General features: G+C 37.8%; 4 protein-coding genes across 7 annotated transcripts; all 4 read right to left on the reverse strand.

The window, feature by feature from the left end:
• Positions 1-22: 22 nt before the first annotated feature.
• On the reverse strand, positions 23-2,796 carry LOC117934382. 2 transcript variants are annotated; one of them, XM_034856044.1, is made up of 4 exons: positions 2,381-2,796; positions 949-966; positions 656-843; positions 23-564 (listed from the first exon to the last, which is right to left on the reverse strand). In XM_034856044.1, the coding sequence occupies exons 1-3, from the start codon at positions 2,739-2,741 to the stop codon at positions 656-658; spliced, it is 567 nt and encodes a 188-aa protein (XP_034711935.1). In that variant the 5' UTR covers positions 2,742-2,796; the 3' UTR covers positions 23-564. The 2 variants fall into 2 exon arrangements, with proteins under 2 accessions (XP_034711935.1, XP_034711928.1); XM_034856037.1 differs by having other exon boundaries at positions 23-538; positions 2,381-2,795.
• A 1,459-nt stretch (positions 2,797-4,255) lies between these two features.
• On the reverse strand, positions 4,256-6,198 carry LOC117928271 (putative anthocyanidin reductase). Its single transcript, XM_034848185.1, has 5 exons — positions 5,865-6,198; positions 5,624-5,793; positions 5,323-5,535; positions 4,848-5,230; positions 4,256-4,714 (listed from the first exon to the last, which is right to left on the reverse strand). The coding sequence occupies exons 1-5, from the start codon at positions 5,980-5,982 to the stop codon at positions 4,570-4,572; spliced, it is 1,029 nt and encodes a 342-aa protein (XP_034704076.1). The 5' UTR covers positions 5,983-6,198; the 3' UTR covers positions 4,256-4,569.
• Positions 6,199-7,953: 1,755 nt separating this feature from the next.
• On the reverse strand, positions 7,954-21,139 carry LOC117904367 (protein SEH1). Of its 3 annotated transcripts, none has more exons than XM_034816956.1 (8): positions 20,846-21,128; positions 20,275-20,386; positions 19,860-19,960; positions 19,057-19,134; positions 18,125-18,280; positions 9,141-9,253; positions 8,747-8,873; positions 7,954-8,478 (listed from the first exon to the last, which is right to left on the reverse strand). In XM_034816956.1, the coding sequence occupies exons 1-8, from the start codon at positions 20,948-20,950 to the stop codon at positions 8,347-8,349; spliced, it is 924 nt and encodes a 307-aa protein (XP_034672847.1). In that variant the 5' UTR covers positions 20,951-21,128; the 3' UTR covers positions 7,954-8,346. The 3 variants fall into 3 exon arrangements, with proteins under 3 accessions (XP_034672847.1, XP_034672840.1, XP_034672855.1); XM_034816949.1 differs by having other exon boundaries at positions 20,850-21,127; XM_034816964.1 differs by lacking the exons at positions 7,954-8,478; positions 8,747-8,873 and adding an exon at positions 8,880-9,021 and having other exon boundaries at positions 20,850-21,139.
• Positions 21,140-23,041: 1,902 nt separating this feature from the next.
• LOC117927423 (hydroquinone glucosyltransferase-like) lies at positions 23,042-24,790 on the reverse strand. The gene has a single exon (XM_034846904.1). It carries the CDS (start codon positions 24,671-24,673, stop codon positions 23,267-23,269), a length of 1,407 nt encoding a protein of 468 aa, XP_034702795.1. The 5' UTR covers positions 24,674-24,790; the 3' UTR covers positions 23,042-23,266.
• Positions 24,791-26,925: the final 2,135 nt, after the last annotated feature.

Below are 26,925 nucleotides of genomic sequence, written 5' to 3' on the forward strand. Positions count from 1 at the left end.
AAAAAAAAAAAAAAAAAAAAAAAAAAAAAAAAACAGAATGTAATGGTTAACAAACAGAGGAACTGTTCTTTTCATTGTTACAGCCAAACAAACTGATTTCATTGCTTGAAGAACATCATAAACTGCTGAATGTGTTCAAGTGTGCTGAATTTTACGTTCCAGTAGGGCAGACCCAACACGAAATGATGTTTTCACCGCACAAAACTGAAAACCCCAAATGCATGTCATTGGATCAATTAATACAAGAGAGGCTCTACAAGAATTTGCTCAGAGGAAAACAATAGCCACAGAAAGGATCGGATGGAATCATTATCGTTGAACACGAAGGAAGAGGGATGGTAACAGTGCCAAATGTTCTGCATGGGAAGCTAGAGCCCACTACAGAGAATACTGGGAAAGATCAAAGAGCCAGTTTCTGGTGCCTTTTCTGCCTGAAAAACTTGTTGCAGTCATGGTTGTAGATTTCATGCTAAACAGCCATGCTTGTAGTTGAATTGCATGTGATAATTTGATGGGAAGAATGGAAGCAACAGAGCAACTGCAGAAAAATACAAGGAACAGTCTCTGACATAATGGAGAAGAACATATGATTGAAGGAATCGGGGTAATTAGGATGGTGAACAAATAAATAAAACATTGAGCCTTTCCCATGTACCTAGATGGAAGGTTCCTCCTCTTTGATCCCTGAAACTACATCAGATGAGCTTTCTTTTGCATCTCCAGCTTTCCTTAGAGCTTCTCTCAACCCCAGCACAATGAACAAGTTGGTCAGAGTGAGAAGCGACTCGGCCCCACCATGTAACCAATCCACATTAGACAGGGAAGTTCCATAATGCACCTTTGCTGCCTCACCCACATAAACAAAGAATAGCAATTGACGGTTAGGCATCTGTATGTAATTTTATTTTACATAAGGTAAGTGAATTTTGCGAAATGGTGAGAAATTACCATAAATACCAGCCGGGACTACTCGATTGAAGAGAGAGCAGCAAAGATCAATATGAAGGAAATTAGTAGTGTTGAGCGAAAATCATTGATGATAATAAGAGAATGACAAAAGCACGGTAAATAGAGCATCTTCATAATGCCGAAAGAAACAAAAAAAAAAAAAGGTCTGCGGAAACTTGATATTAGGATCCATGACACGGTGGCAAGAATCTCTGAATGATCACAATATCTGAAGATCATTACATGGTACAAGTGAAACCCAATCACCATCAAACTCAACTCAAGGCAACAAGAGAACCATTTTCTCATGTCTAAAAATAAACAATTGACAAAAATACTTTTGAGCATTATAAAGAAAAGTATGAAGCATATTCATTGCAAAGTATCCAATGTCTGGATTCAAGCCCTTGTCAGGATTCCTTTATCTAACTATAATCAATATGAGCCCTGGAAGTGTAGCATAGAAAACAGTACTACCACTACACCTCAAAATTTTATTTCACTAACTTCAACACGAAAAATGCAAGTTTCTTAATTTTTTCATGTCTCAGTTTTTTTTTGCTTAATTTTTCGCCTAAAACAAGAAAGGCAAACAATCATTTATTCAGCTGGTGAAGAAAGATGAATGGCAACTAAATTTCCTCCATATGATATGAACTATACACACCAGAGCCAAATAAGGAACTGTTAGTAGTAGCAGCCCCATCAGTCCAGATTATGGTCAAATAATCACCATTGTGAGATGAAATAGAACTTGAGATACAATCCGATGTTTGAGAGGACGAGTAGATTAAGGTACATAAACAAAGGAGAGTATAGCCATTCCTGGTAGTAATGATTTTCCCTTTGGGTAAGCCTCCATAGTTCTTACAATATTGAATCCCAACTACTTCTTAAGGATGCCTGCCAGTGCATAAAGTCCTCTGAATTCTCAATGGATATTAACCTATTAGTTGGCAAAGTGAAAAAGAAAGATGATATTCCACAACTGGGGTTGCTCAGAATATAATGGAACAAACTCTCCTGAACCAGAAAGGAAATTTGCCAAATAGTTCCGGTAATCTAAGTTGAATGAAATTGGAAATTCTAGTATAACTCCTTTCTTTTTCATTTTTTCCACCCTAAAATTACTCAGCAATCAATGAAATCCCATTTCTTCGTATGATGTCTACAAATGACATGAGAAACCAAGGCTCAGTATGAATTACTTCATTCTCATATATCCCTAAATCCAATTCTCATCTCACTATACAATTTTCACCTCATTTCCAACTCTCCATAACCAACCAAAGAAAAATTAATAACAACAAATCCTGTATATATTTGACCACTATTCATACCCAAGAATCCCTACAAAATCTCTATGTCTACAGAAACAAAATTCCACTCTAAGAAAAGAAAAGAAGGAAAAGAAAAGGGCATGGAAACTCACTGGTGGCACCCACAAAGGCAAGTAAGAAGTAGAATCCAAAAAGGGTGAGCTTTGGAGCAGTCTTGGATTTAGTGATGAAGTACAGAAAACCAATATAGGGAAAGAGAGAAAATGCAAAGAGCTGTGAAGCTATGCTCTGTGAATCAATGGTGGGTGCCCATGGATCAACTGGCAGTGGCAGCCCACACACAATCACTCCTCTCCTCTTCTCTCCAACTCTGCTCCCTCCACAACATTTGAAATCTCTGCTTCTTCTGTGGAAATTTCTTTGAAGATTCTGCAATAAAGAAGAAGAAGAAGAGGAGGAACCCAGAAAGGTTGAAGGGAACTTCCAAAGAGGTTGGAGACATGTGATCACCATGGCCAAAGCTCCTCTCCGTTTCCCACTGTGACACCCCGTATACTGAGTGGAGCTTGGTCACCGGTGGACTTTGACATCACCTTATCAAAGTCAAAGTTGTTAGATGGTTTCAACCGTTAGATCTGAATATTTTTGAGAAGGAACTGTGGTGCCAGATGATGATGTGGCAAGATCTGGAGGGGCCTTTGTCGTGTGAGCCTGTTGGGCCTGCTCCTATGGCCCATATATTAGAGGGCTAAACTTTTAGATGTGCAGTCTTATGGGCCATCGACTGGGCCCAAGGTTATTGATATCCGATTAAAAGCACTGTAGCCAGCCGATAACAAGCAAAAATCATCATGGGCTTTGGCATGAAATTCGGCCCACACTTTCCAGAGAATTTTCCAAAGTCTAGTCCAATCATTACCCTAGCCCAACCCAATTCCAATCAAATTCCCTCTGGGGCCGGACTAGAGTTGATTCTTTAAGACTGATCTGGACCGAGAATTGAAGCCGAAGCTCAGCCCGCTAAAAAAATGTGATTTTAACCCACAATCTTATCCAACCAAATCAAAATGTGATATATTCAAAGAAATTTTCTTACCTTTATAAATAAAATAATCAATATTTTGTTAAATTCTTGCACGTTGGGCTTCGGGTAAGGACTGGGCTAGGTATTAAATTTTCAGCCTAGCATAACCCAACTCAAAAGCGAAAGGCCCATCTTGGCCTACAAGGGGAGCTCGAGCCCCAATCAGCGGCGTGGGCTAGGCGAGTCTGCTTACATGCCTAAATTCTCATTCAATACTAAAAATTAAATTACTAAAAGTTATATATATAATAACATAATAATTCAATTTTTTAATTACTCCTAAAATAAAATTAAATCTTCTTTTTTTCTCATTTCAACAACTCTTCTATTATTAAAACATTTTTAAAAAAAATCCCCCAATATTATTTGTGAGTTTGTAACAATTTTTAAAATCTATTTATTTTAGTAGAGGTTAATTTTAAATTAATTTATTTTTTCTTAATTCATATAATTTTTTATAATTGATTTTGCATTAAAAAAATCACTAATTACTATTTGCATTAAAAAAATAATTGAAAATATTTGTTGAAAAGTATAAAGTCAGAAACTATTTGCATAATGTTAGAAAATATAAGAAAGAAAAAGAGAGAATGTAAGAAAACTTTATCTGAAATATAAAAAATTTCTTTAATTTTAGTTTTAATCACTTTTTTTTTTTTTCTAAATACAAGCAATTTAATATTAATATTAACGAAATGAGGTTAATGTAATACTACAAAAATAACGGGAAACTTTAATGCTTCTTAAAAGAATTTCACTATTTTTAAGGAAAAATCCTTGTCAAAATGATTGAAACTAGAAGGCAGCATGTGGACTCAAATTTGTGTCTTAAAGAGAAGAACCACTTGGGAAAAAAAGACATGACAATTCCCTTTCATCATTAGTCATCTTTCATGGACTTGATAATTTAATTGACTTAGATACCATTTATTAAAAATATATGTATAAATGAAAAAAATATCTATATTTATAGATATCTTTTGGCTTTAATTTATTGACCTTACACTTTAAGATAAGACTATATAAATCAAATGAGTTGGCCTCTTATGAAATTAGTCAAGGACATCACAAAGTCCACTCTAAACAAACAATCAAATTACAAACCACCCGTCCGAGTTCCTTCGCACTCGACTTCAGGGAATTTTGTCGATTATCACTATCAGTGAGCTATGTCCTGGTTTCAAATCCCCTTATCAAAAGCTATGTCCGCTCGTGGAGACGACACTTCATATATATATGGTGGTGAGCATATGATTTTTACTCTGAGAAGACTCCTAGCCGCCTCCCAGTCTCCACACTATCATCTACTAACTTCTTCAAGTCATATTTATACTCAAAGCCCTCCTTCACCAGCTTTGTATAATCCCATTTGCAGGTTGGCCCCTCCACCCCTCCTGTGAACCTAGAACAAATTTTCATAGCCATTACTACGTATAGCAGTTCAAAATATGCAATCTATCACATACTAATCAGAAATTAATATCTCATTAAAAGGAGAAAAAAAAAATTTCAACCAAAGATTAAGAGTTTTATACTCTTCTGTTATCTTGAATTTCGGATAATTTTTGCAGTAGAAGTCTGCAATCTCATTGATGGTGGCATTGACAGCTGAACACAGAAATCTGCCTTTCATCACTGGTTTTTCCATGCAGAAGATGTGTGCTTCACAGACATCATCGATGTGTATAAGAGGAATTGTACCAAGCATTTCTTGCAGAAACCTTAGTCCTTCATAATGAATTAAATTGCCTGTAAGCTGTGATAAAACACATCCTATGGTTGCTGAAGGATAGTTCTGAAGTGTCCCTCCTGCAACTAGGCCACAAGCAAGGGTAACCACTTCTAATTGATCACTACTTTCATCTTCATTATAGCTCAAAACCTCCTTCTCTGCTAGTGTCTTTGATTTCACATATGCCTACAACAAGATTTATTTGTTCATAAATTCATGAATAATTCTATGTATGAATAATATTTTTCGGGTATCATAAGAGGGGAGAGGGGACATACCATCATGAAGTCATTGCTATGCTGGTATGAGAGATTGAGGGGTGTCCAACAGGACTCATCCAAACAAGACTTGAAGCCAAACCCATCTTCTTTCAATGGAGACGAGGCCATGACAGATGCTGTGTAGATTAGTCTCTTGACGGTTTGTGATCGAACGCAGGAATCAGCTATACTTTTCACCCCAGCAACTGCAGCTTCAGTGGTGTCTTTGTACTGTTTTTTTTTTTTGGGCTTTAAAGTGTCATCAATTTCCAAATTTTCTTAACGGATCAGGTAAATGAAGAGACTGATCATCACTGACCTGTGTACTTTGGGGGCTATGGAGCATGGGAGTAGCGACATGGAATACAAATTCACAGCCTTTGATTGCCAGCTCAAACTCATCAGGATTGTAGATATCAGCTTGGAATAACACAAGCCTCGTGTCTGCATTAGGAAGAGACTTGAGAAAGCTTACTTTGGAGGTGTCACCTGCAATTCAAATCAAACACAATGAAAAAGCTGTTTACGAAGAAGACCGAGAGAGAGAGGGGGAGAGAGACCCAAGTTTCTTAGTGTTGCATGGACAGTGTGGCCTTTCTCCAATAGCTTCTTTACCAGCCAAGAGCCTATATAACCAGAACCTCCTGTTACACAGACCTTTCTGCAACTGCTCTCCATTGATAATCTCAATTTTTTTCTGGCTAGCACTTCTTTTCCTTTTTATTTTCTCTCCTCCTTAATTGGTTATTTTCTGTACCATAATGCGGTTGTCATGTTTTGAGTAGTTGTCATGCTTCCACGTGGAGAGATTTGCTCCAGTTAAATCTCTTTGCATCTGGTTTGAAATCTAGATACTGTACAACAAAAACAGCAGAACCGATAATAGAAAGTAAAAAAAAAAAAACAAAAGAAACTCTTCCATATTTTCTTTCTATAGCCATTCTCTGTTTCATGCTGAAACTACAGCCAACATTTTCAGATCTTCAAACTCCAGTTTTCTACCATGTCTACCGCATTAAATATCTGGATACTCTCACTGCCGTAGCCTAGAACCAATCTAACAAACCATTGATAACTACAGTAGCCCACTTGCTTCAAGAATCGTAACTTTCATCCATGGAAAATAGCATAATGACAAGAAATAGATTGAATTTTTCTATCTTTTGGTTTCCATTTTGCACAGTCACAATCTTGGTGATAAGAATCATAAGATATGCGTGGGTGACAACTGTTCTGTGGCTGTAGCGATGGACGTGGGGCATATTGCTTCTTGTAGTACGTTTCCCAACTTTTGGATGAGTGACCTCTAGGCTCTAGAAGAGTAGCTGGTCAACGGGAGAGTTGGAGTGAGGGTCAAGGCTCCACATATTAATATTATAACCTCCCATCACAGGCGCACATCACCACCATATCCTTTCTCTAAATACACGTCTAACTTTTTTTATAAAAGGCCAACATGATTAGGTATTTTGGCAATATTTTTTAAAATGATTTTCAAGAAATATTTTGTTTTTCAAATTAAAATTTTACTTATTGAGAACTAAACATGGCCGCTGTTTTTTTTTTTGTTTTTTTTTCACATTTTCAATTATTCTTTGGTCTACTCTAAAAAGCACCCCACCTTAAAACAAATTTATTCTAAAAAATAACTTTCTTTCATAAATCCTTAAAAAAAAAAAAAAATCCTGTTTTCTAGCAAATCCTAGATTAAAGTCTAAGACTCCCATAGGGGCCATGCTAAGCAGTAGGCACTGATGTGAAAGAAATTCTCTTGGATTTTTCATTAAGTAGGTGATGGACTCTCAATTTATATTCTGTGATTTTGTGAGATGTTATCTGATCCAGGTTAAATGGCAATGCGATGTAATATATCAAGCAAAGATTTTATGATGAGCTTGGCATAGTTGCCAAGATGCTCAAAGTGGCAGCTGTCCAAGTCGTTCAAACCTACAATTCGAATTGTCTGTTCATGCGTCCTTCACAAGGAAAAGATTTCAACCACCAAAGGCCACTGCGGTCAGTTGGGACACAATAATATATCCAACTTGACAGCAAAATTGTATTACGTTTTAATGCCCATGTTAACACATGCGGTTCAATTTGTTAAAGATGCCAAGGGTCAGTTCCAACTCATCCGCAGTAGGATTCTCCTTTTTTCTTTTTCTTTTTTAAGGGAAAAATTAAAAACCAAATCAACCAACCGATTCTACGTGATCAATTTTTATTTAAACCAAGCTTTGTTTAAAATCAGTTTGATTCAATTTAGATGATTGCCGGGATGCAATCCCATTTGTTTTTAAAAACAATGTTTATTTTCTTAATTTTTCACCGAAATTTAGGTTATTTATTTTTTTACTCTTTCTTTAACTTGTTATAAATTTTTTACTAAAAAAATAACTTTTTCTAAATAGAAAAAATAACATATTAATTTTTTTTTTACTTTTTAATACTTAATAAAAATAAAATACTACAAAATCAAACAACTTAATATTTAACATTATTAAGCATTAAAATTCTATTTAGAATTAAGTAAAAAAACAAACACCACCTAACTTATATTTGAAATTCAAAATATACATAAAATTTACAGTCCAAAATAAAATAAATAAATTTAGAAATTGATTTAACTATAATCTAATAAATCAAACATTCAACAATCATAAATCATAAATCTCAGAATGCCGATTTGGTTTGGTTTTTATAAGTCAGAAGACAAAGAAACCAACTGAGAAAATTGATCTTAGTCGTTGAAAACCAAATCGACTTAATCGGTTTGGGCTGAACTGGATCAATTTTTCAATTCACTTACACCCTTAAAATGAGGAGCTAAGTTTGATATAGATTAAAAAAAAAAAAAACAATTGCACAGGAAATGGAAGCCAGCCCAATGTTTAGAAAGCCAGATTGGTGAGAGAACCTTCATAGCTTAATCAAATCAAGAGGATAGTGATTGAAGAGCGCAGAGGATGATGGTTAAAATATGAAGCCATGCTATTGAGACAAAATAAACACAGGAGATGGAAGTGCTGACGGGGGTGGGGGCTAAGAAGTGGGCTCCAGTGCAGCCTGTTCATGCCAAACACCATTCAAGTTAGACTGCCACAGCCTTACCATCCCATCTCCTCCAGTAGTTGCCAAGGTCATTCCGCTCATGTCCCATTCCATCTGCCACACCTAATCACAACAATGAATATATGACAATCAGACCATATTCATTAATACAGCACATCAGATGAGTTCATGCTTTACTAAAACCATCTGGAACAAGTACTTTTTGTATTAAATATCCCCAATTTCCTTTCTTGTTACTCCAAATGATACAGAAAACAAACGCCCCCTTATGAGTCCATTTCCATCAAGTTTTTGCAGCTCTAAAGATGTCTCTGGATCAGTAAAGTAGAACAAAATAGAAAGATAAATATGAGTACATCGGTACCATTACCTCCCCATCATGACCAGAAAGCAGGGCAACCCTCTCCACTGAGAGCCTTCCATCAATGTCAGGGTTAAGCCCAAGATGCCATATCGCGATTCCCTTGTGAGTTGCAACAGCTATTACCTCATATGGCCTAAAAGAGTGAGAAGTTCACTTCTAGTTATGCATTGTTTAATGGTTCTTCATCAAGAAAACACAACAGAAATAGGTGCAATAAGAGCCTCAAGCTATTCAGGTCAATTGCCATCAGAGTTATCCTGCCTCCACATTTCAGCAACATTCTATAAAGTATCCACATTGGAGCAAGCATTGATTTACAGAGCACGCTATATCAGATGTTTCAGATTTCCATAACAGCTGATCTAAAATGTATTTTGAAAGAAAAACAGATATGCGTTACCTGCCAATATTAGGTGCCCATGCAACAGTGAAGACCTGATCACCCTTATCCCCATGCAAAGCCAACTCAGCAACTGGAAGCCATCTTTGGTGATCCTGATCAAATTCCCAGACCTGTGGAAATTTATTACAAGGTCAGTTAAAATACACTGCTATTGCACTGAAAGCTCATCTAATTATCTCCCAATCATTTTGGGAAGTCACTCCACGATTGTACAGGAAGCTCAAACTTCTAGCTTCGATTCAGGCATGATACACTTTTTCAGATCCCAAGTACACTCTTTCAGATCCAGAAAATAGCTCTCAAGAGATCTTTTATCCTTTTGGAAGATACATGAGCAAAACAATCAACCTATTGATATTGGAAGACCTAAAAGATTCTTCCCATGCATCATTTTGGGTATAATGGAATTCACGAATATAGGAAGAAGCCTCAACAAATTGAGACTTTTCCTTTCAACCATATTTTAGTTGTTAATATGATATATAAGGACCTCTACTACATATAGTTCTACACCCTTGATCATGAAATATTACTTACTTGTTGAACCCTATAAATCGTGTGAAAGTAGGATACTTCAAATTCAGGAGTTTAGAGTTTTATTAAACATTCTTGGTGGGGAAAAAATGCAAATGAAAGATCCCATTGAATTGAATTGGGTCCATGAATTTAAGAAATAATGAGGATTCTTGATCTTTCTCAATATCTCTCTCAATTTGAAAATCAAAGATGTGAATTGATGTCCTCATTGATTCCTCCTAAATTACACCAAGTTATCGTAAAGATTTCGTTTCAATTAGAATTTACTTATTCACCATGTAAGAGGATCCCCACTACGCATCGATGATTGAATGGTTAAAGCATCCAACTAATAATTGGCAAATCTGTGGGTTCAATCCCAACTAGATGCACACTAATGGGACCATCCAATAAGTCTATTGGAATTCACTCCATATCGATGAAATCTCATCATCCATACATATGAAGTGTAGTATATTCGTATCATAATATATGAATAGTAAGAACTAGCATTTTTATTAAGAATAGAAGCACGGAAGATCAAGTGCTTCAATTGCCTGATCAATGCTAAATTGAAGTCCACACAGGATGCCTCTTATTATGCTGTTGGGAGGGTTCTGATTGTTGATGGAAATTGCAAAAAGAAAGCTGAAAGTTGAGATAAAGGATGATTTGTAGCGTCTAAAGCGGGCGATTCTCTCCCTCTACATGATAGAAGACGACCAAACTTCCAAGTCTCTATCTGTTCATTTGTGATTCAAATGGCTAGCGCTAAGCCCATTTTAAACCATTAAAAATGTGTTCCATTTCTTTTCTACCTGGGGGTGCTTAACTCACTAGGATCAGAAGGTAAGTGAAAGACTAAAACTACACTATTCAAAGCATCCAAGACACTCCTGAACCACTACTTGTACTAGTAGCTCATGAGAAGAAAATGGATTTATGGATAGAATCAAATATGTAGTATTTACAAATAAAAGTATTTGGTTATTGGGAAAAAATCAATATACTTTTAATGTCGAATAAATAGAGTATCAAGTCAAACTCTTCTTTGGTGTCAAGGTGATGACTATGAATAGTCATTGTGTATACTTTTTTGCACTATTTTTTTTAGACACTGTGAATACAATTGATCTTTACCTATAAAAAAAAAAAATAGAAATCACAATTGGAAATGGTGTATAATTAGCTAGAGTAGCGGGTGTTGTGGCAAAACTTATTGCAAAAGAGAGGAAATTGGCCCTTCGTTTCTGATAAAAAAAAAAGAGAGGAAATTGGCCGCATTAAAGTTTCCTTCTAGGGAGGTCTATTTGAAATCCAAATATTGGTCAATGACAATCAGATAGGTGAGGAATGTTGGGGTGAAAAAAAAAAAAAAAAAAGTTTGGGTAGAGCTAAATCTAAGTGTTGGCTAAGTAGGCATCTCGTAGTAAAAATAGTTATGAACCCTATAGAGAATCCATATGGGGGTGGTAAGATATCAATTCCAAATATTGGGCCTAAAATTAAATTAAAAAAAATTATTTCAGAATGTTTTGATACATGGGATGAATTTTTTTACTTGTAATTTAAATTGAGTTGAGTAGATTTCCATATGCATAAAAGACCATCTATGCAGACAAAAACAGTTTCCTTCTATGATTGTTTCGTATACGTAATGAAATATGCCTACAACCATATATGACATATGTTTGTATCAGTTGATGGGATAGGCTGTAGATAAAGGGAGAGAATGTATTTTTTTTAGCTCCTATTTCTGTTTGGCAACATTAGCATGCTTCTTGTATGCCTTGGTGCACACTTTTTTTTTTTTTGATAAGTAAGGATATGCATTAAAAAGGCAAAACGCCGCAAAGCATACAGGAAGTATACAAGGCAACTTAAGCCTCAAAAAACAAAGACAAAAAAAACACCTCCCTCTAAGTGGAAGCTATCCACTCTAGGAAGCCTATAAGGGAGAACGCCTCCTCTCCTACATACAATTTGGCCCAACTCCACAAATTACAAACAAAAAAATTCTTTAACTTTTGAACATTTAAAATCCCCCCCCCCCCCCCCCCCTAAAAGCTAATCTATTCCTCTCCTTCCACATCGTCCAAAAAATACACAACGGAATGGTATCCCATATCTTTTTCCTTTTCTTTCCCACAAACGTTCCCCTCCAACTAGCTAAAACCTCCTTTACAGTTTCTGGAAAAACCCATTTCACATCAACTAAACCAAAAACAATATCCCATAAGGCTCTAACCACTGTACAATGTATAAGGATATGATTTACACTTTCTTCCTCACAGCCACACAAGAAGCAACGGTTTGGCAGTTGAAATCCTCTTCTTTGAAGATTATCCAAAGTTAGCACCTTCCCCCATGTCGCCTCCCAGGCAAAAAAAACAACCTTAGTTGGCACCCTTGCCACCCAAATACTTCTTTAAGGAAAAACTATATCATCAGACTTTGCCAACAGACTATAAGCTTCCTTGACCCTGTACTGATCACTCTTTCCTTTCCTCCACAGAACTGAGTCTTCTTCCAAGGAGGGTTTGAAACCCCTCAAAATGTGGAGGAAGTCCCCAACCATCTCTAGCTCCCAATCATTGAAATCCCTCACAAAGTGAAGGTTCCAATTTCCTTGACCCAAATTCTGATCCATCATTTCCTCAACCGTTGAATTCCTTTGCGCAGCCATACCAAAGAGATGAGGGAAACACTGAGACAATGAAGTTTCTGAACACCACACATCTGTCCAAAATCTGATCATGTTGCCTTTCCCTACTCGGAATGTCATGTTATCCCAACACCACTCTGATTCTTTCCAAATCTCCTTCCAAACCCCTACTCCAACCGCCCCATTTGCCTTTTTGGGCCTCCAATCAAGACCCTCCTGCCCATACTTCACCTTGATCACTTGTCTCCACAGATTATCTTTGTCACAGGCATACCTCCATATCCACTTTCCAAGCAAAGCTTTGTTCAACAAAGCTAGCTTCCTAAGTCCTAGCCCACCATTATCCTTGTCTGTACAAACCACCTCCCACTTAATCAGATGAACTTTTCCCTCCATATGTCCCCCTCCCCACAAAAAATCCCTCTGAAGTTTCTCAATCCTTCTAACCACTATCTTAGGCATTCTGAAAAGGGACATTTGATAGATTGGCATGCTAGCCAAAGTACTTTTTATTAAGGTGGCTCTTCCTCCTTTCGAAATATATTGCCGTTTCCAAAGAGCTAGTCTCCTCCTTACTCTCTCCTCCACCCCATCCCATATATAGGGCGCTCTGTTTGGAGCCCCTAAGGGGAGACCCAAGTACTGAGAGGGTAAAGCCCCCACCCTGCAGCCTAGCTCAACAGCCAACTCCTCCAAGTCCATCACGTCTCCAACTGGGATGATTTCACTCTTGGCTAAATTGATCCTTAGGCCTGAAGCCGCCTCAAACCAGAATAAAATCCAATTTAAGTGAGTTAGATGATCCTTTCTAGCCTCACAAAATATGATTGTGTCGTCAGCAAAAAACAAGTGAGAGATGTTCATTGGAGGACCATTTCCACCCCTGATGTTGCATCCTGATAAAAACCCCACCTCCACAGCTCTCCTAATAAGAACATCTAGCACTTCCATCCCCATAATGAAAAGATAAGGAGACAAAGGATCCCCTTGTCTAAGCCCTTTAGTGCTAGGAAAGAAACCTGCAGGCACTCCATTGACCAACACTGAGAATTTAGCTGAGGATATACACCTCCACATCCACCCCACCCACTTAGCCCCAAAGCCCATCTTTTGTAACACCTTCATCAAGAACTTCCAGTTGATGCTGTCATAGGCTTTCTCTATATCCAATTTGCATATAATACCCCTTCCTTTTTGTTTCTACCACGTGTCTATCACTTCATTTGCAATTAAAGAGGCATCTAGTATTTGTCTTCCCCTCACAAAGGCATTCTGAGAAATGGACACCACCTTGCCTACTACTTTCTTCAATCTATTAGCTAGCACTTTAGCCAACAGCTTGTAAAGCCCCCCCAAGAGACTAATAGGTCTGAAATCTCTAAGATCCTCAGCCCCACATTTCTTGGGAATCAATACCAAGAAAGTATTGTTGAGACTCTTAAGGAAAGAGCTGTGATCATAGAAGTCTTTGAACATTTCTAACAGCTCCTCTTTAACAAACTCCCAACAACTTTGCCAAAATGCCATAGTAAAGCCGTCCGGACCGGGGGCTTTATCCCCATTCATCTCCATCAAAGCCGCATGGATTTCATCTTCTGTAAAGGGCCTCTCCACGTTCTCAGCCTCTTGTAGGCTGATCTGGTCAAACTGAAGATTCCCTATGTCCGCCTTCCACCCCTCCTCTTCTGAAAGCAAACTTTGAAACTCATTAGCAATTCCTTCCCTGATTTCCTTCTCCTCTATCAGCCACACTCCATTGATCTTAATTCTCTCCAAAGAGTTATATCTACGGTGAGCGCTTGCCATGCGATAGAAGAAACCTGTGTTTCTATCCCCCTCCTTCAGCCATATTTCCCTAGAAAGCTGTCTCTAATGCGTTTCCTCCATTAACACCCATTTTCTATAATTATCCTTTGCCTCTTTCTTGAGCTCTGTTTCCTCCACAATCAGAATTCTTTCACTTTCCTCCCTATCCCAGACTTCCACTTGCTGCAAGGCTAAGGATTTGTTGCTCTCCAGCTGTCCAAAGACTTCTCTATTCCAGACTTTCAATTTCCTGTTTGATTTCCTTCATCTTAGTAGCCAATCTGTAACTAGCACTGCCCCTAACCTCAATTCCTTGCCACCAGCTGTGAACTAGATCATTGAAGCCCTCTACCTTCAGCCACATATTTTCAAATCTGAAAGGAGTCGGGCCCCGTCTTATCCCCCCCCACTAACGTAATTGGAAAATGGTCGGATACCGGACGGGGTAGCCTACACTGATTAATCCCATTGAATTGATCTATCCAGCTAGGGGAAACTAGGAACCTGTCCAATCTTGCCCATGCCTGATTGTTTTGTCCCCCATTCCAAGTGAACTCACCCCCCTGAAGGGGAAGGTCCACCAGCCCCAGCTCATCAACAATTTCAGCAAATTTCCTCATTGCTGAATTTATTCCCCTCTGACTACTCCTTTCCCGTGGAAATAGAGTAATATTAAAATCCCCCCTATACACCAGGGATCTTCCCACAGCCCTCTGATCGCCCCAAGCTCATCCCATAATGCCTCCCTTTCCACTTTGGAAAACAATCCATACACTCCCGTAAAAATCCATATGGCCCCATTCTCAACATTCCGAAATCTGCAAGATAGCGTGAACTGACCCTCTTCCCAATCTAGAATATCCAAAGTCCTTGTATCCCAGCAAATCAGAATTCCTCCCGAAGCCCCTTCCGCATTCACAGCTTTCCAAGCTAGGAATCTTCCGGATCCTAAACTTCTCACAATGCTGTCCGACATAGCTTGAATTTTTGTCTCCTGAATACATATTACGTCCACCCTCTGGTTCCTTATAAACGTCTTTATAACTTTTCTTTTAGAGCTATCATTTGCTCCCCTCACATTCCAGCTCAGAATTTTCATCTTCATTGGGCAATCACAATCTGGCGCCCTTTGCCCTGTACCGAGCCTTTCTGTTTAATTCCTCCCTCATAATTAATGGAGCATTCCAATCTTTTTAGCTCCCTTTCAAACTTAGATTTTTCCAGTAGCTCTTTATTATGGATTTTCTCTCTTCTTTTTCTGATCTTGGTCAGGAAATTCAGAATTTCCTTCTCCAACCCCTCCGTGGAAAAGCCCAGAAATTGGCTGAATTTCGCCAAACCACTCTCCTCCCATTTGCCCTCCTGCTCACCTCTCTCTGTTTGGGCATCACAAATATCTCCTATCCCAAAAAGCTCCTTGCCCGTATCACTGAGACTTATTTTGGCTCCCAGTTCCTTATCTCCATTTCTTCCTTCATTACAGCCCTCATACACCGTTAACCACATTGAATTATCCTCCCGATCCTTCTCATTCCAGTCCCCAGAATGATCGAAAAACTCCCCCCCGGGAGTCCAATCAAAATTAAGAGAATTGAGAAGAGAAGACCCCAAAACCCTTTTCCCCCAATAACACAATCCCTTTCCATACCTCATTGCCTCCTCTTTCAGTGCCTTATCCGTCTCTGATATCCCAGCCACTCCATATAGTTTCCTCAGATCCTCAGTCTCCCATGCAACAAAAGGCTCTGGCACCAGAGGATTACCTGGAGCTGGTCCCGTCGGCAGAGAATCCATCTTCTGGGGGTTAATTTGGACTTGGGCTGCTGAAAAGGTTGGGCCTTCCCTTTGTTTTATAACTAACCCAGAACCATTGTTTGGTAACTGGGCTTTTGGCGCCACTGGGCCTACAGAAGAGCAGCCCACTTCATCACGCCTGTGAGACGGGCCAGCTTCTGGGCTAACAGCTACACCTTTCAGCTTCAGGCCCATAGCACCTCTCTTCAGACCAGGCCCATCACCCTCTTTTGCCTGCTTTGGGTTAACAGATGGGCTTAAAATGTGCGGTGCACCATTTAGAGCCCAAGATCTGGAAGTCGGGCTTTGAGAAACCCGACCCGACCCAATCCTCTGCTCACCCGTCCCATCAACTGACGGGCGCAGGGTCTCGAGACCCCCACTCACCCACCCCTTCCTCACTCGCTTCTCCGCGCGTGGGATCTCCTTACCCCTGTCCTCACTGCTATGACGACCTTCACTTTGTCTGCAACTCCTCCTTATCACCGGATGACATTCCCACCATAGCGATACAGCATAGACCTCCTCCTCCACTTCAACTTCTAGGACACTCGGTCTAGCTTCACCTCTCCCTTTCACCAATATTCTAGCCCACTGGAGCTCGCCCATCGTTCTCGTTTGGTCGTCGACTGTGATAAAGCCACCACATTCGTCCCCCACCTTCTTCAAGATCTCTGGGCTCCAAAGCGAGACAGGGAGTCCAAATAATCTCACCCAAAGTTCCTCTGTCTCGTCCTCCTCTGTCCAACACCCAAACCTTGGACTCCAAAAATCCAGCCCTAACTGAATCCCATCTATCCTGCGATTTCCTGAGGATACCACACGACGGGCCTCTTCCAGGTCTTCAAAGTCCAGCAAAACCCTTCCCTTATCCAACCTAGCCAGCCCTAAGCTACCCTTAAGCTCCCACGATTTTGCCCAACGTTGTCCCATCTTCTCAAGGTCACCATCTTCCCCTGAGTTGTCAAATCTGCTCGCCACCACACAATGTTCCAATTTCTTTAGCAGTTCTATTGATTCCTCCCTTTTCACCTTCACTGCGATTGCGTTTGGGTTACCCGACAGTGCTCGTTTTGCTATTGATGCATACGATCTCCCCCCAACAATCTTACCCATGTCCTGTTCTCCCTGGGTCTCTGGTCTGCTACCAAAAGAGCCTACCATCTGGTTAATCTTCTCCGCCATGATAATCCATCCCCTTTTATCCCTTCTGCCTCTCGGGATGAAGACGCAGAACCAATTCTTCTCTAGATCAGAGACCCCTAGCCGAATAAATCCCCCCGCTTCGTTTTTTCCTCGCGACATGGAATACGTTCGGCCCTGCTCCTTCCATTCCCTTCCCCATCTTGCTTCATTCTCATCATTTATGCAGAGATTCAGGCCTTCCAGGAAAAACCCTAGGCTGTACGCTCCCAAACGCACCCATGACGAAACCCCTCCCTTCTTCTCCACAATAATAACCTGGATTTTTCCTTTTCTATCTTCCCCGATAATCTCAAACACCTTGGATTCCACTATGAAGCTGCACTCCTTTCGTCTGCTTCGCGGCGCCGGCCTCTCCTCCCCCTCCTCACCATCGCACTCTCCTACGCACTCTCTCTCGCCTTCTCTCGCTCTCTCTCTCTCACCCATTTTTTCCCTTGGTGCACACTTTTTGATTAGTGGTGTTCATAGAAATTTCATTTGCCTATCAATAAATAAACTAAAATAATTTGGTATCTATTTGTTTTTTTTTTTTTTTCTGACAGACAAAGTGCTATAAAAGAGGAGGGGCAACACCACCACCACCCTCAACAATAAAATAATTTGGTATCTAATGGAGAATTATATTATATAAGAGTTAAGGTGCTGAAGGAGCAAAGTAGTTTTCACAGCTGCTGCTATTCTTCTGATGAAAGGGTACCCAACATGGTCATATGAATCAAAATGTTCTTGTAGATGATTTTATCCATTCAATTGATGAATTATTCCTTTAATATGGAGTTTTTATCTATCTTTAAAATGAAGAAAATAAAATCCTTTAATAGGCTCAACTTGTAAATCTTGAAGGTTTTACCCTGTGTTGGGGCCTCCAATCATCTCATTAATTTTAACATATCTGATGAGGTAGGAAAAGGCTGTGCCCTAGGCATGTAGCTAGTCTACAATCTCATATAGAAATTTAATGAGAAGGAAGCAAGAAATGCAGAATTTAACAAACCTTTGCGGAATTGAGTTGCGGAGTATCAGAATGAAAACCCAAGACAAAGCTTGATTGCTGACTTTCACCTCTTTGTGGATTCCAAGAGACAGATGCAGATAAGCACAAAGCCTTCCCAAATGTAGACACTGAATCACTAGCATTCTGAAATTCAGCCTATGAACAAAAGGAATGAATTTTTTTAAAAATAATTATGGATATATAATATAAATGAGAATTCAGAAACAAAATAAAACACGCAAAAAGATTGGCATTAATTTACCCTTAACTCAATTCTATATGCTTGGCCATGATGTCTCAAATATCAAAAGATTCAAAACCATTATTATCCTCAGAAGCAGTTTCACTGCCTGAGCCATTTAATGTAGCATTCAAAAGCTGTTGGCAGGAGCATGAGATGAATATTCTTCATTTTCACTTTTTAGACATATAAACAGCTAAAATAAGGGAGAAACTAATGCCAAAGATGTTTGGTCATCATGGTGCTTCAGGAAGTTATGTCCATATCCAATGCTCTGCATGGCCAAGACAACAACCAAATATATCTAGCAAGCAATGTTGAAAAGTGAAAAATAAGACCTAAAAAGCAACCAAATAGATTCTTTTATATATTTTTATCCATTGTGCTCATAGTTTACAAACTACAACTTCCAAACAAATTTAAAGGGAAAAAATAAAATGAAGATAGAATGAGATAAATTAAGGAAAAGATGAGAATAGGACAAAGATGGAATTTGTTCATTACATCTTCCAGAAAAAACAAATAATAATAACTTCAACATATGGTATTGGGTGGAAAATTTATTCAAATAATAAAATAATAACTTAAAGATTTGTAACTTTCCAACCCACAACTTTTCCATCATTGCCATATTTACAAGTTGAATTGCATCATAATAAGATTAAGAAATGAAAGCAGATAAAATGGTCACCTGAAGTTGCCAACTCTTCAGTTCCAATGGATCTAGGAGCTCATAGACTTTCACGTGGCCATCTGAATATGCACTAACCTGTAAAGTAAGCTAAGTTAATAGGACATACAATTCAATCAAAATGAAAGTTCTTGCTTTATTAATGTTCAAGTAATAGATTACCAATTATAACAGATGATAAAAAAAACACATAGAACTTCGATAAACTTAATCTCATTTGTGAACAGACTAGATCATGTCAACAAATGCCCACCCTCAACCCTGCATACCCAGAAACTATCTATCTAAAGCATAAAATGGGAACTGATCTCATTGTTTTCTTTTACCTGGTGAGAAAAGTGACGACAATTCTTTTCTGGAAACCAATGAAAAGCATGAAAATTCACAAGCTCAAAATGAAACAAGCAAAAAAATTATCGCTCCACTTTCACACAAATAAAAAAGTTTTAATCCCTTCAAGAAATTCCATGCAACAGAAATAAATTTAAACAACTATTTCCAAACTGCTAGTAGAAATCATTTTTTTTTTTTAATCAGTAAACGAGATTTGCATTAAAAACGCCAAAAAGGTCAGACCAAAGTACACACGATGTATACAGCAGCAAACTGCTACTAGAAAAAATGTAGGACATGGAGTGTCCATTCTAGAACAAGTTGGATAGACTTGATATGCTTTGCTGCATAAGATGTAACCGATCAAATGGCACTCTATAGCAAATATCATCAGAAATTTTAAATTGGCTTCAGCAGTTCCAAGAATAAAATAGAGATAAAGGAAAGAAGTAACGATTATCACAGTTCACCATTTTCAAACTTGTTGGCGAGACTCCAAATTGGACATCGAGCACTTTATTTGAATTACTTCCAAAACTTTTGCATAGTTTCCATTGAAGGGGTTGTGCATCTAGAGAGAGGAAATAAAAATTACGAGACAGTAAGATCTTTTCATACATCTTAATCAAATAATTGCACTATAATAAATTAATCACAACCTAGAGGTAATCAAACACAATAAAATTCAGATGGAAGAAATAATTATAGTAATACACCACCGAAAATACTATGATGGAAAATATAATAAAAAAATCACTGAACAACATATTATAAGCTAGTCCAGAATCTGTTCCTGACCCATTACATAAAAAATTTCAATGGCAGACTAATACACATATTTGTTTGTCATAAATTATCACACGAGAAGGTGAACTTAGTGGGTACCTTCTACAACCTCCTCCCACAATGACAAAGTTCCATCAGCACAAATGCACCCAACTGCATCGCCATATTCCGGAGGGACCCAAACCACTTTCACTACGCTATCCTCATGCACCTAAAAGAAGTTGAACGTCAAAACAAATGTTAAAATACAATACAGAGATCAACGGCCTGAGAAGCGCAAATAAACTCACTGTTCAAACCACCGAAATCCTGATAAATCCCATCAAAGCCAACCCCATTGCCGTCAAAATATTTCGAAGAACAATTTCAATTGCAGTTCCCGAAACAACCCTTATTCAAGTCATAGCAACAAACCACTTCGGCAAAATTTTCATAAATCCACACACCATAACGGTCTCCCTCATCAATCTCGCTTACCCAATCTATTAAGAACCCTCTCCCAACTTTTTTTTTTATTTTCCTTATTGCAAATGAAACCCACTAACATTAGCCCATTTTTCGTTGAAATACTCCTACAAATAAAAGTCAACCAAAAAAATAGAAACAAAAAGAAAAACCCTACAGCAAAAACTTTGAGAGCGTAATCAAGGAAAAGAATAAGAGAACTTACGAACCCTAGATCTGGAGGTGCAAGTGAAGGATGAAGAAGCCGGGTCGATTGAATCGAAGATGGCCAGTGTTCCATCGACTGAGCCCGTTGCCAATCTCTCGCCATTGTAGTTCCAGGAAGAGCATGTGGTGCCGTTGTCGAGTGTCACCAGAGATTTCTCCATTTTCTCTGAACCTCAACCTCTGCCTTTTCTCCCCGATGAAGGTCTCTCTTTCTAAAACCTCTGCATTTGAGGGTTTATCGACTATCGTTCCCTCTGCCACGTGGACTTTTGGGGGCTGTTTGGGAGCTTGGATTAAGAAATTTCAATCATCCTACATCAAGTTTCTTTTTTAATTTGTCTGAACCTCTCTTGTATAGAAATTCATACAATCAAATTTTAGATATATTATATTTAAATAAAAATACAACTTAACTTAAATAAAAAGACTTTTATAATTTAATATTTTAATATGAATTTTTTATTACATATAGTTATAAGTTATAACTATTGTTAACTTGCTGTGTAGTACAACTTTCGTTTATTCATAACATAGCTTCTTCTTTTTTCCTTGGCTGGAAATATTAATGGACCCAAACAGACTTATAAATAAGCCCGTATTATTAAGAAATGGCCCAATAAGAAAAGAAAGCCCATTGGGCTCTTCTAGAAGGTAGGACCGTGGGGGTGGAAGAAGCCGATTAAATTCTTGTTGAGATTTAAAGTACGGGGTTGTTTTTACTTTTTGAGTGAGCTTTCACATGCGGATAAGTCCGACTTTAGAAGGATAAAGCAACTTTAAGCCAACATGATTCATAAATGGGGTCCTTAGTCCTTACTAATTATTGTGGCATTAATTTTGAGAAAATAATAAACGAGCAGTGGGCAAAAAAGCAAAGGTAAGCGCCTTGGCCCTCTCTGCTTTTGAGGGTACTTGTGGAATAATCTTTTCAGGAGAAGGAAGCTCCAAGCTTGGGGCCAAAAGGCTTTTGCATGAAAACCTTTTAGGCTGCATTGGCCCATTCCATTATCGGCCTTGTGCTTCTTGTGCATTGAGGTCATGTCCCATTTTTGTTGGTACTATTTGTTTAATATTTTATTTTAAAAAAAATAAAGAGGGCCAACCAGTGCTTTACTTCGTATTGTAAGATTTTGGCAAGATCGAAGACATTAAGGAGGGGATGTTTGTTTTTTTAGCTTTTTGTTGAAAGTAGTTTGCTTTCAAATTTTAGGTAGTTTGTTTTTTGAACTTTTTTTCATAACTTATTATAAACTTTTTGTCAAATAAAAAAAGTTAAAATATTTGATTTTTTTTAAATAAAAAAAATAACATGATGATTTGTCTTTACCTTTTAATGCTTAATATAAATAAAATATTACAAAAACAAATCGTCTAATACTTAACACTATTAAACATCAAAGTTATATTTAGAATTAAGTAAAAAAACAAACATCAACTAAAATTAAAATTCACATTGAGAAAAAGGGTATCCTCACATCCTCCTCTTAGCCTAACTTGTTTGGCTTTCACCAAATTAGCAAGGTCCTAAGAGACATTATTAGAAAGAAAAAAAAACACCCTTCAAAATCATGTTCTAAAGGTCATAATGTTATTATCTAATATACGTGCCAAAGATCACAAAAAAGGCAAAACTTATGATAAAAAAATTCACAAAGGTCTTACTAAGAAGAAGACTTATAAATATCGTAATCTTTGTAAGATAGAGAAGATGTGTTAAGCTTTTTGATCGAGCTCTCTGTTGTATTTCTTTGACATATTTTTAGAATTTTGAAATTTAAACTAAATATGCTTAATTACTATGAATTTAAAATTTTATCGAATATTTTCCTCGCTTTAAATCAAAATGAAAAAATAGGATCATCCATTTGAAAGTTAAATTAGACTTATTAGTCCAATCATCTATTTGATTCTTATGTTTGAACTAGTTTATTATTGAACCACTAAATAATTGGATTAGTGATTCATGTGACATTGATATAACGGTTTGAGCACAATTAGATTATCAAATCAATTATATCCATGATTGAATAAGTTTTAAAATTGGATGATGCTTTGAAAAAATGGATTCTTTTGATTAGATGTTAAATTTGGACTCAAACCACACTATAAAAATCATATATTCATTATATTTAAAAAAAAATTCCTAAAATATGATTTTATTTCAAAATATCAACCATTGCACAATATTATCAAATAACTATTAACCGGTCCATTTTCCATTGGACCACTGATTTGATTAGGATAAAAACTATATTAAAGAAGTGCATCCCTCCATTGTCCATTTCTCTAAGTACACCCCTTTATAGATTATAAGTTATAACACAAACACAAGACAAAATTTAAATATATAGCCTAAAGTCAACAAAATCCAACCCATACACATTCATCCAATTCTTCCATTTCAACCCCCTTTTTTTTTTCAAACCTTGATATTCTTCCATATCTGAGCCACCTCTGCAAGTGACCTAGTAGACGATCCATCTTGGCTCAGAGCCATTGTCGCAGCGTCCTTGAGGTCTTTGATCTTGTTTCGAAGCCTTTTTCCTTTTTCTCCTTCGATTAAGCTCTTCACAGTTTTGGCAATTTCTTCGCGGCTCACCAGACCATTATTATTGTTCAACGTGACTGCGGCCTTTAGATCGTGGGCGAGCAGTGTCGCGTTCATTCTCTGCTCGGCGAAGAGGGGCCATGCGATTATGGGGACACCCTGGACTATGGTCTCTAATGTTGAGTTCCACCCACAGTGGGTTAGGAACCCACCGGTGGAGCCATGGCTCAGGACTTGGACCTGGGGTGCCCAAGATGAGACCACAAGACCCAGCCCTTGGGTCCTATCTAAAAAGTCCTTTGGCAGAAAATCAAAAGGGTCTTTAATGGTTTGGGCACTGAAAAATGAGGCATTTGCTGCTGTTTCATGTGGGCTTTTCACAACCCAGAGGAATCTTTGTCCACTCATCTCTAATCCCAAAGCGAGTTCAGTTATCTGCTCCTGGGATAGGGTACCCCCGCTGCCGAACGACACAAATAGGACTGACCCACTTGGTTGATGATCCAGCCATGTCAAACACTCGGATCCGTCGTCCCCGTTTGTTGAACCGGACCGGGTTAGTGGTCCGACGGGGTAAACCGGAGGGTAGTCCGGTTCGATTTCTTTAAGAGCTTTGAAAGCTCCCGGTTCAAGGTCCATGAAGCTGTTCACTATGATTCCAGGGGCCGTTTTGTACCTTTTGGCGTGGTGGACAACCCATTTGTAGGCCTCGTTTTTTCTGTCTTGAAGCGGGTCGATTAGGTCTCTCCCCTGAACCGGCACACAGCCGGGAAATTTGACCGGTTCAGGTAGGTCCCGATACTCGCAAGAGAATTTATGGTCAAGCTCCGGCACGTGGAATATCAACGACAACACCATGGCGGTCGTAGGGAAGAAGATGTACGGAGGAATACCGAATTCATTGGCAACATCAAAAGCGTCGGTGCCAAAGAGATCAACCACCAGAGCCACGAGCCGAGTCGACTCGGTCAGTGTCCCGAGCGAGTCCCGCAGGGCGGGAACCGACCGAGTCATGCTGAGCGAGATCCGAGTCTCGATGCGTACGTCCTCGGGAAGGTCATCGAAGGCAACAGGAGGAAGGAAAACATAGTTTATGGATGTGGGTAAGGCTTTGAGAACGGATTTCTGCGGGGTAACGGGAGACCCATCAGTGGGAATGAGGAATGTGACGGAGAAGTTGTGGTGGAGAACGAGTTGGCGGGCGAACTCAATGAGCGGGATGAGATGACCCATGCCTGGGTTGGGGACAATGGCAATGTGAGGTGTTGGGTGTTCCATGGTGAATAAACTGAGAGTAGCGAAGTTGGAAAAACGAGTGGGTTTTTATGGAGGGGTTTTGCAGAGATTAGAAGAGCTCTGCGTAGGTGGGTCATGGTTGTGGACTGTGTTCTGTACTGTAGGTATATTTCCAATTTTGGACGGGCCCTATGGTATTTGAAGGCGAGATTAACGTGAAATGCATGGTGGGGAGGGTGATATCAGTCAAACGTAATACACTGCAGTCATTCATTTGGGGCCACAACCACCTATGCGGTTTCCACAACCATATAAATTCTCAGTCATTTGTAGGTCCGAAGAGCGTTCACACAGCAAACCAAGTGTGGAAACCGTGTCCAATTTCCTTGCATCTGATGGGTGAAATCAGTCCAACGTCATGCGGAGGACTACCGTTTCCTCCTCTCATTTGTGTCGGGGGACTGGAGGATGCTTGATGGCTCACACAATCACACTTTGACAGCTAGTCTTCTTTTCGATTAGGGGCAGTTAATGGGATCCAATTACATTATTAATCATTAATATGACTTATTTGTCGGGTTTTGTGGAGCTTAGTTTTGTGTGATTCGGTTTGACGACCTGACCTGAATAATATTACGTGATTTTTTTAATAGGACATTCACTGAGACTTAGTCCATGGAGCGAAGGCTTGGACGATAGACCCTTTTGTAATTAGGGTTTTTTTTATTGTTGTCGCATTTTATATAAAGATAAAATATTATAGTCAAAAGTTGTACTCTGTATTATTCCCTAATAATAGTGATATCCCTGTAACTCCATGAACGTAGACAAATTACTGAATCACGTAAATACTGTCTTGTGTGTGTGATTGTTTTTCTTTAACGTGTGTTTTCTCTATTTTTTTTGTTTCTGTTCAAAATTCGGTTTAATTCCCTTCATTATATATATATATATATATATATATCAACAATATTGTAAATATTATAAAATTTTAGAAAAAAAAAATGATACCAAATATTAAGAACCTGAAAGTGCCACTAATCTTTTAAGGCGTTATTCCAAACTTTTTAGAACAAAGGTCAAATTTCTTAATTTTTTTATTATACATATTTTTATAGTATTAACCAATTTTTCACCTTATATAATGACTACTTATTCTAATGACTCGTTATGGGCATCAACGTTTGAAAGATAAAAAATTGTTATGACCATAAGGACATTGAGATATCTTTTTAGGGTAGATACCATAGATTGAATAAAAACATCTTCTTATCGAGGCTTACTATAAGATCTCCCACAATAAAAAGTCTCAATCTCTGAGCTTAATCTGACAGACATAACCCAAAGGATCTTCGTTTTGGGCTTGAGACTGAGCCTGATCGATGGTAGTGGAATTGGACATTTGGGCCATCATCTATATGCAGGCCAAGGCCCAAAGTTGCTTTTTTAGTTTAGAGTCACAATTGGGCCCAAGCCTCAAACAGCCCAATGTTGGATAATAAATTATGGCATTTGAAAAGTAACTTAGTTCGCTAATTTAATTATGTTTAGAAAATAATTTAGCCAATATAAATAGCCTAAGCCCATCCATAGATAATCTAAACATTAAAATGTAAAATATTGTGGTAATATCTTGTGGTTCAGTTTTAAGAAAATAATTAAAAATATCACATAAAATATTGAATAAAAAATTATTGATGAGACAAAAATTAATCCAAATTCTTTAAAAATATTAAGGAAAAATATTGGATAAAAAATATTTACGAGACGAAAATTAATTCAAACTTGTAAAAATATTAAGAAAAAATTTAAAAGATAAAAAATAAAAAACACATTTACTACTAAAATTGTAATTTATCTAGTTTGGATTGATTTAAGAATATAAAATAAATAATGATATTTGTATAATTATTTTTTATTTAAAAAATTTATAATTTTATTTACAAGTTTATATTAATCCTATATTTAATTACTATACAAAATATATAAAAAAAAATGAAGACTAATATTTTTAATATTTAATTAAATATCTTTGAAAATAAAAATTTTAAATAATTAATTTATTAAAATTCAATTTTAATATTTCTTTTTTTTTATCAAAATTAGAAAGGCCATGTTGGTAAAAAAAAAAATGATGAAGTTGGATTCACCTAGTAGCTTTCTTTATTCGCACCAAACCTCAAGAAATATAAACAAAATTAATCTTTTAATTATACAATATAGTAAGCAATTAGCTTCAATTATGATCATATTTGGAAGGTAATTTAGTTTAATTATATAATATGGTCACATTG

The sequence above is a fragment of the Vitis riparia genome, chromosome 2 (genome assembly GCF_004353265.1).
Source record: "Vitis riparia cultivar Riparia Gloire de Montpellier isolate 1030 chromosome 2, EGFV_Vit.rip_1.0, whole genome shotgun sequence".
In the NCBI taxonomy this organism is placed as follows: Eukaryota; Viridiplantae; Streptophyta; class Magnoliopsida; order Vitales; family Vitaceae; genus Vitis; species Vitis riparia.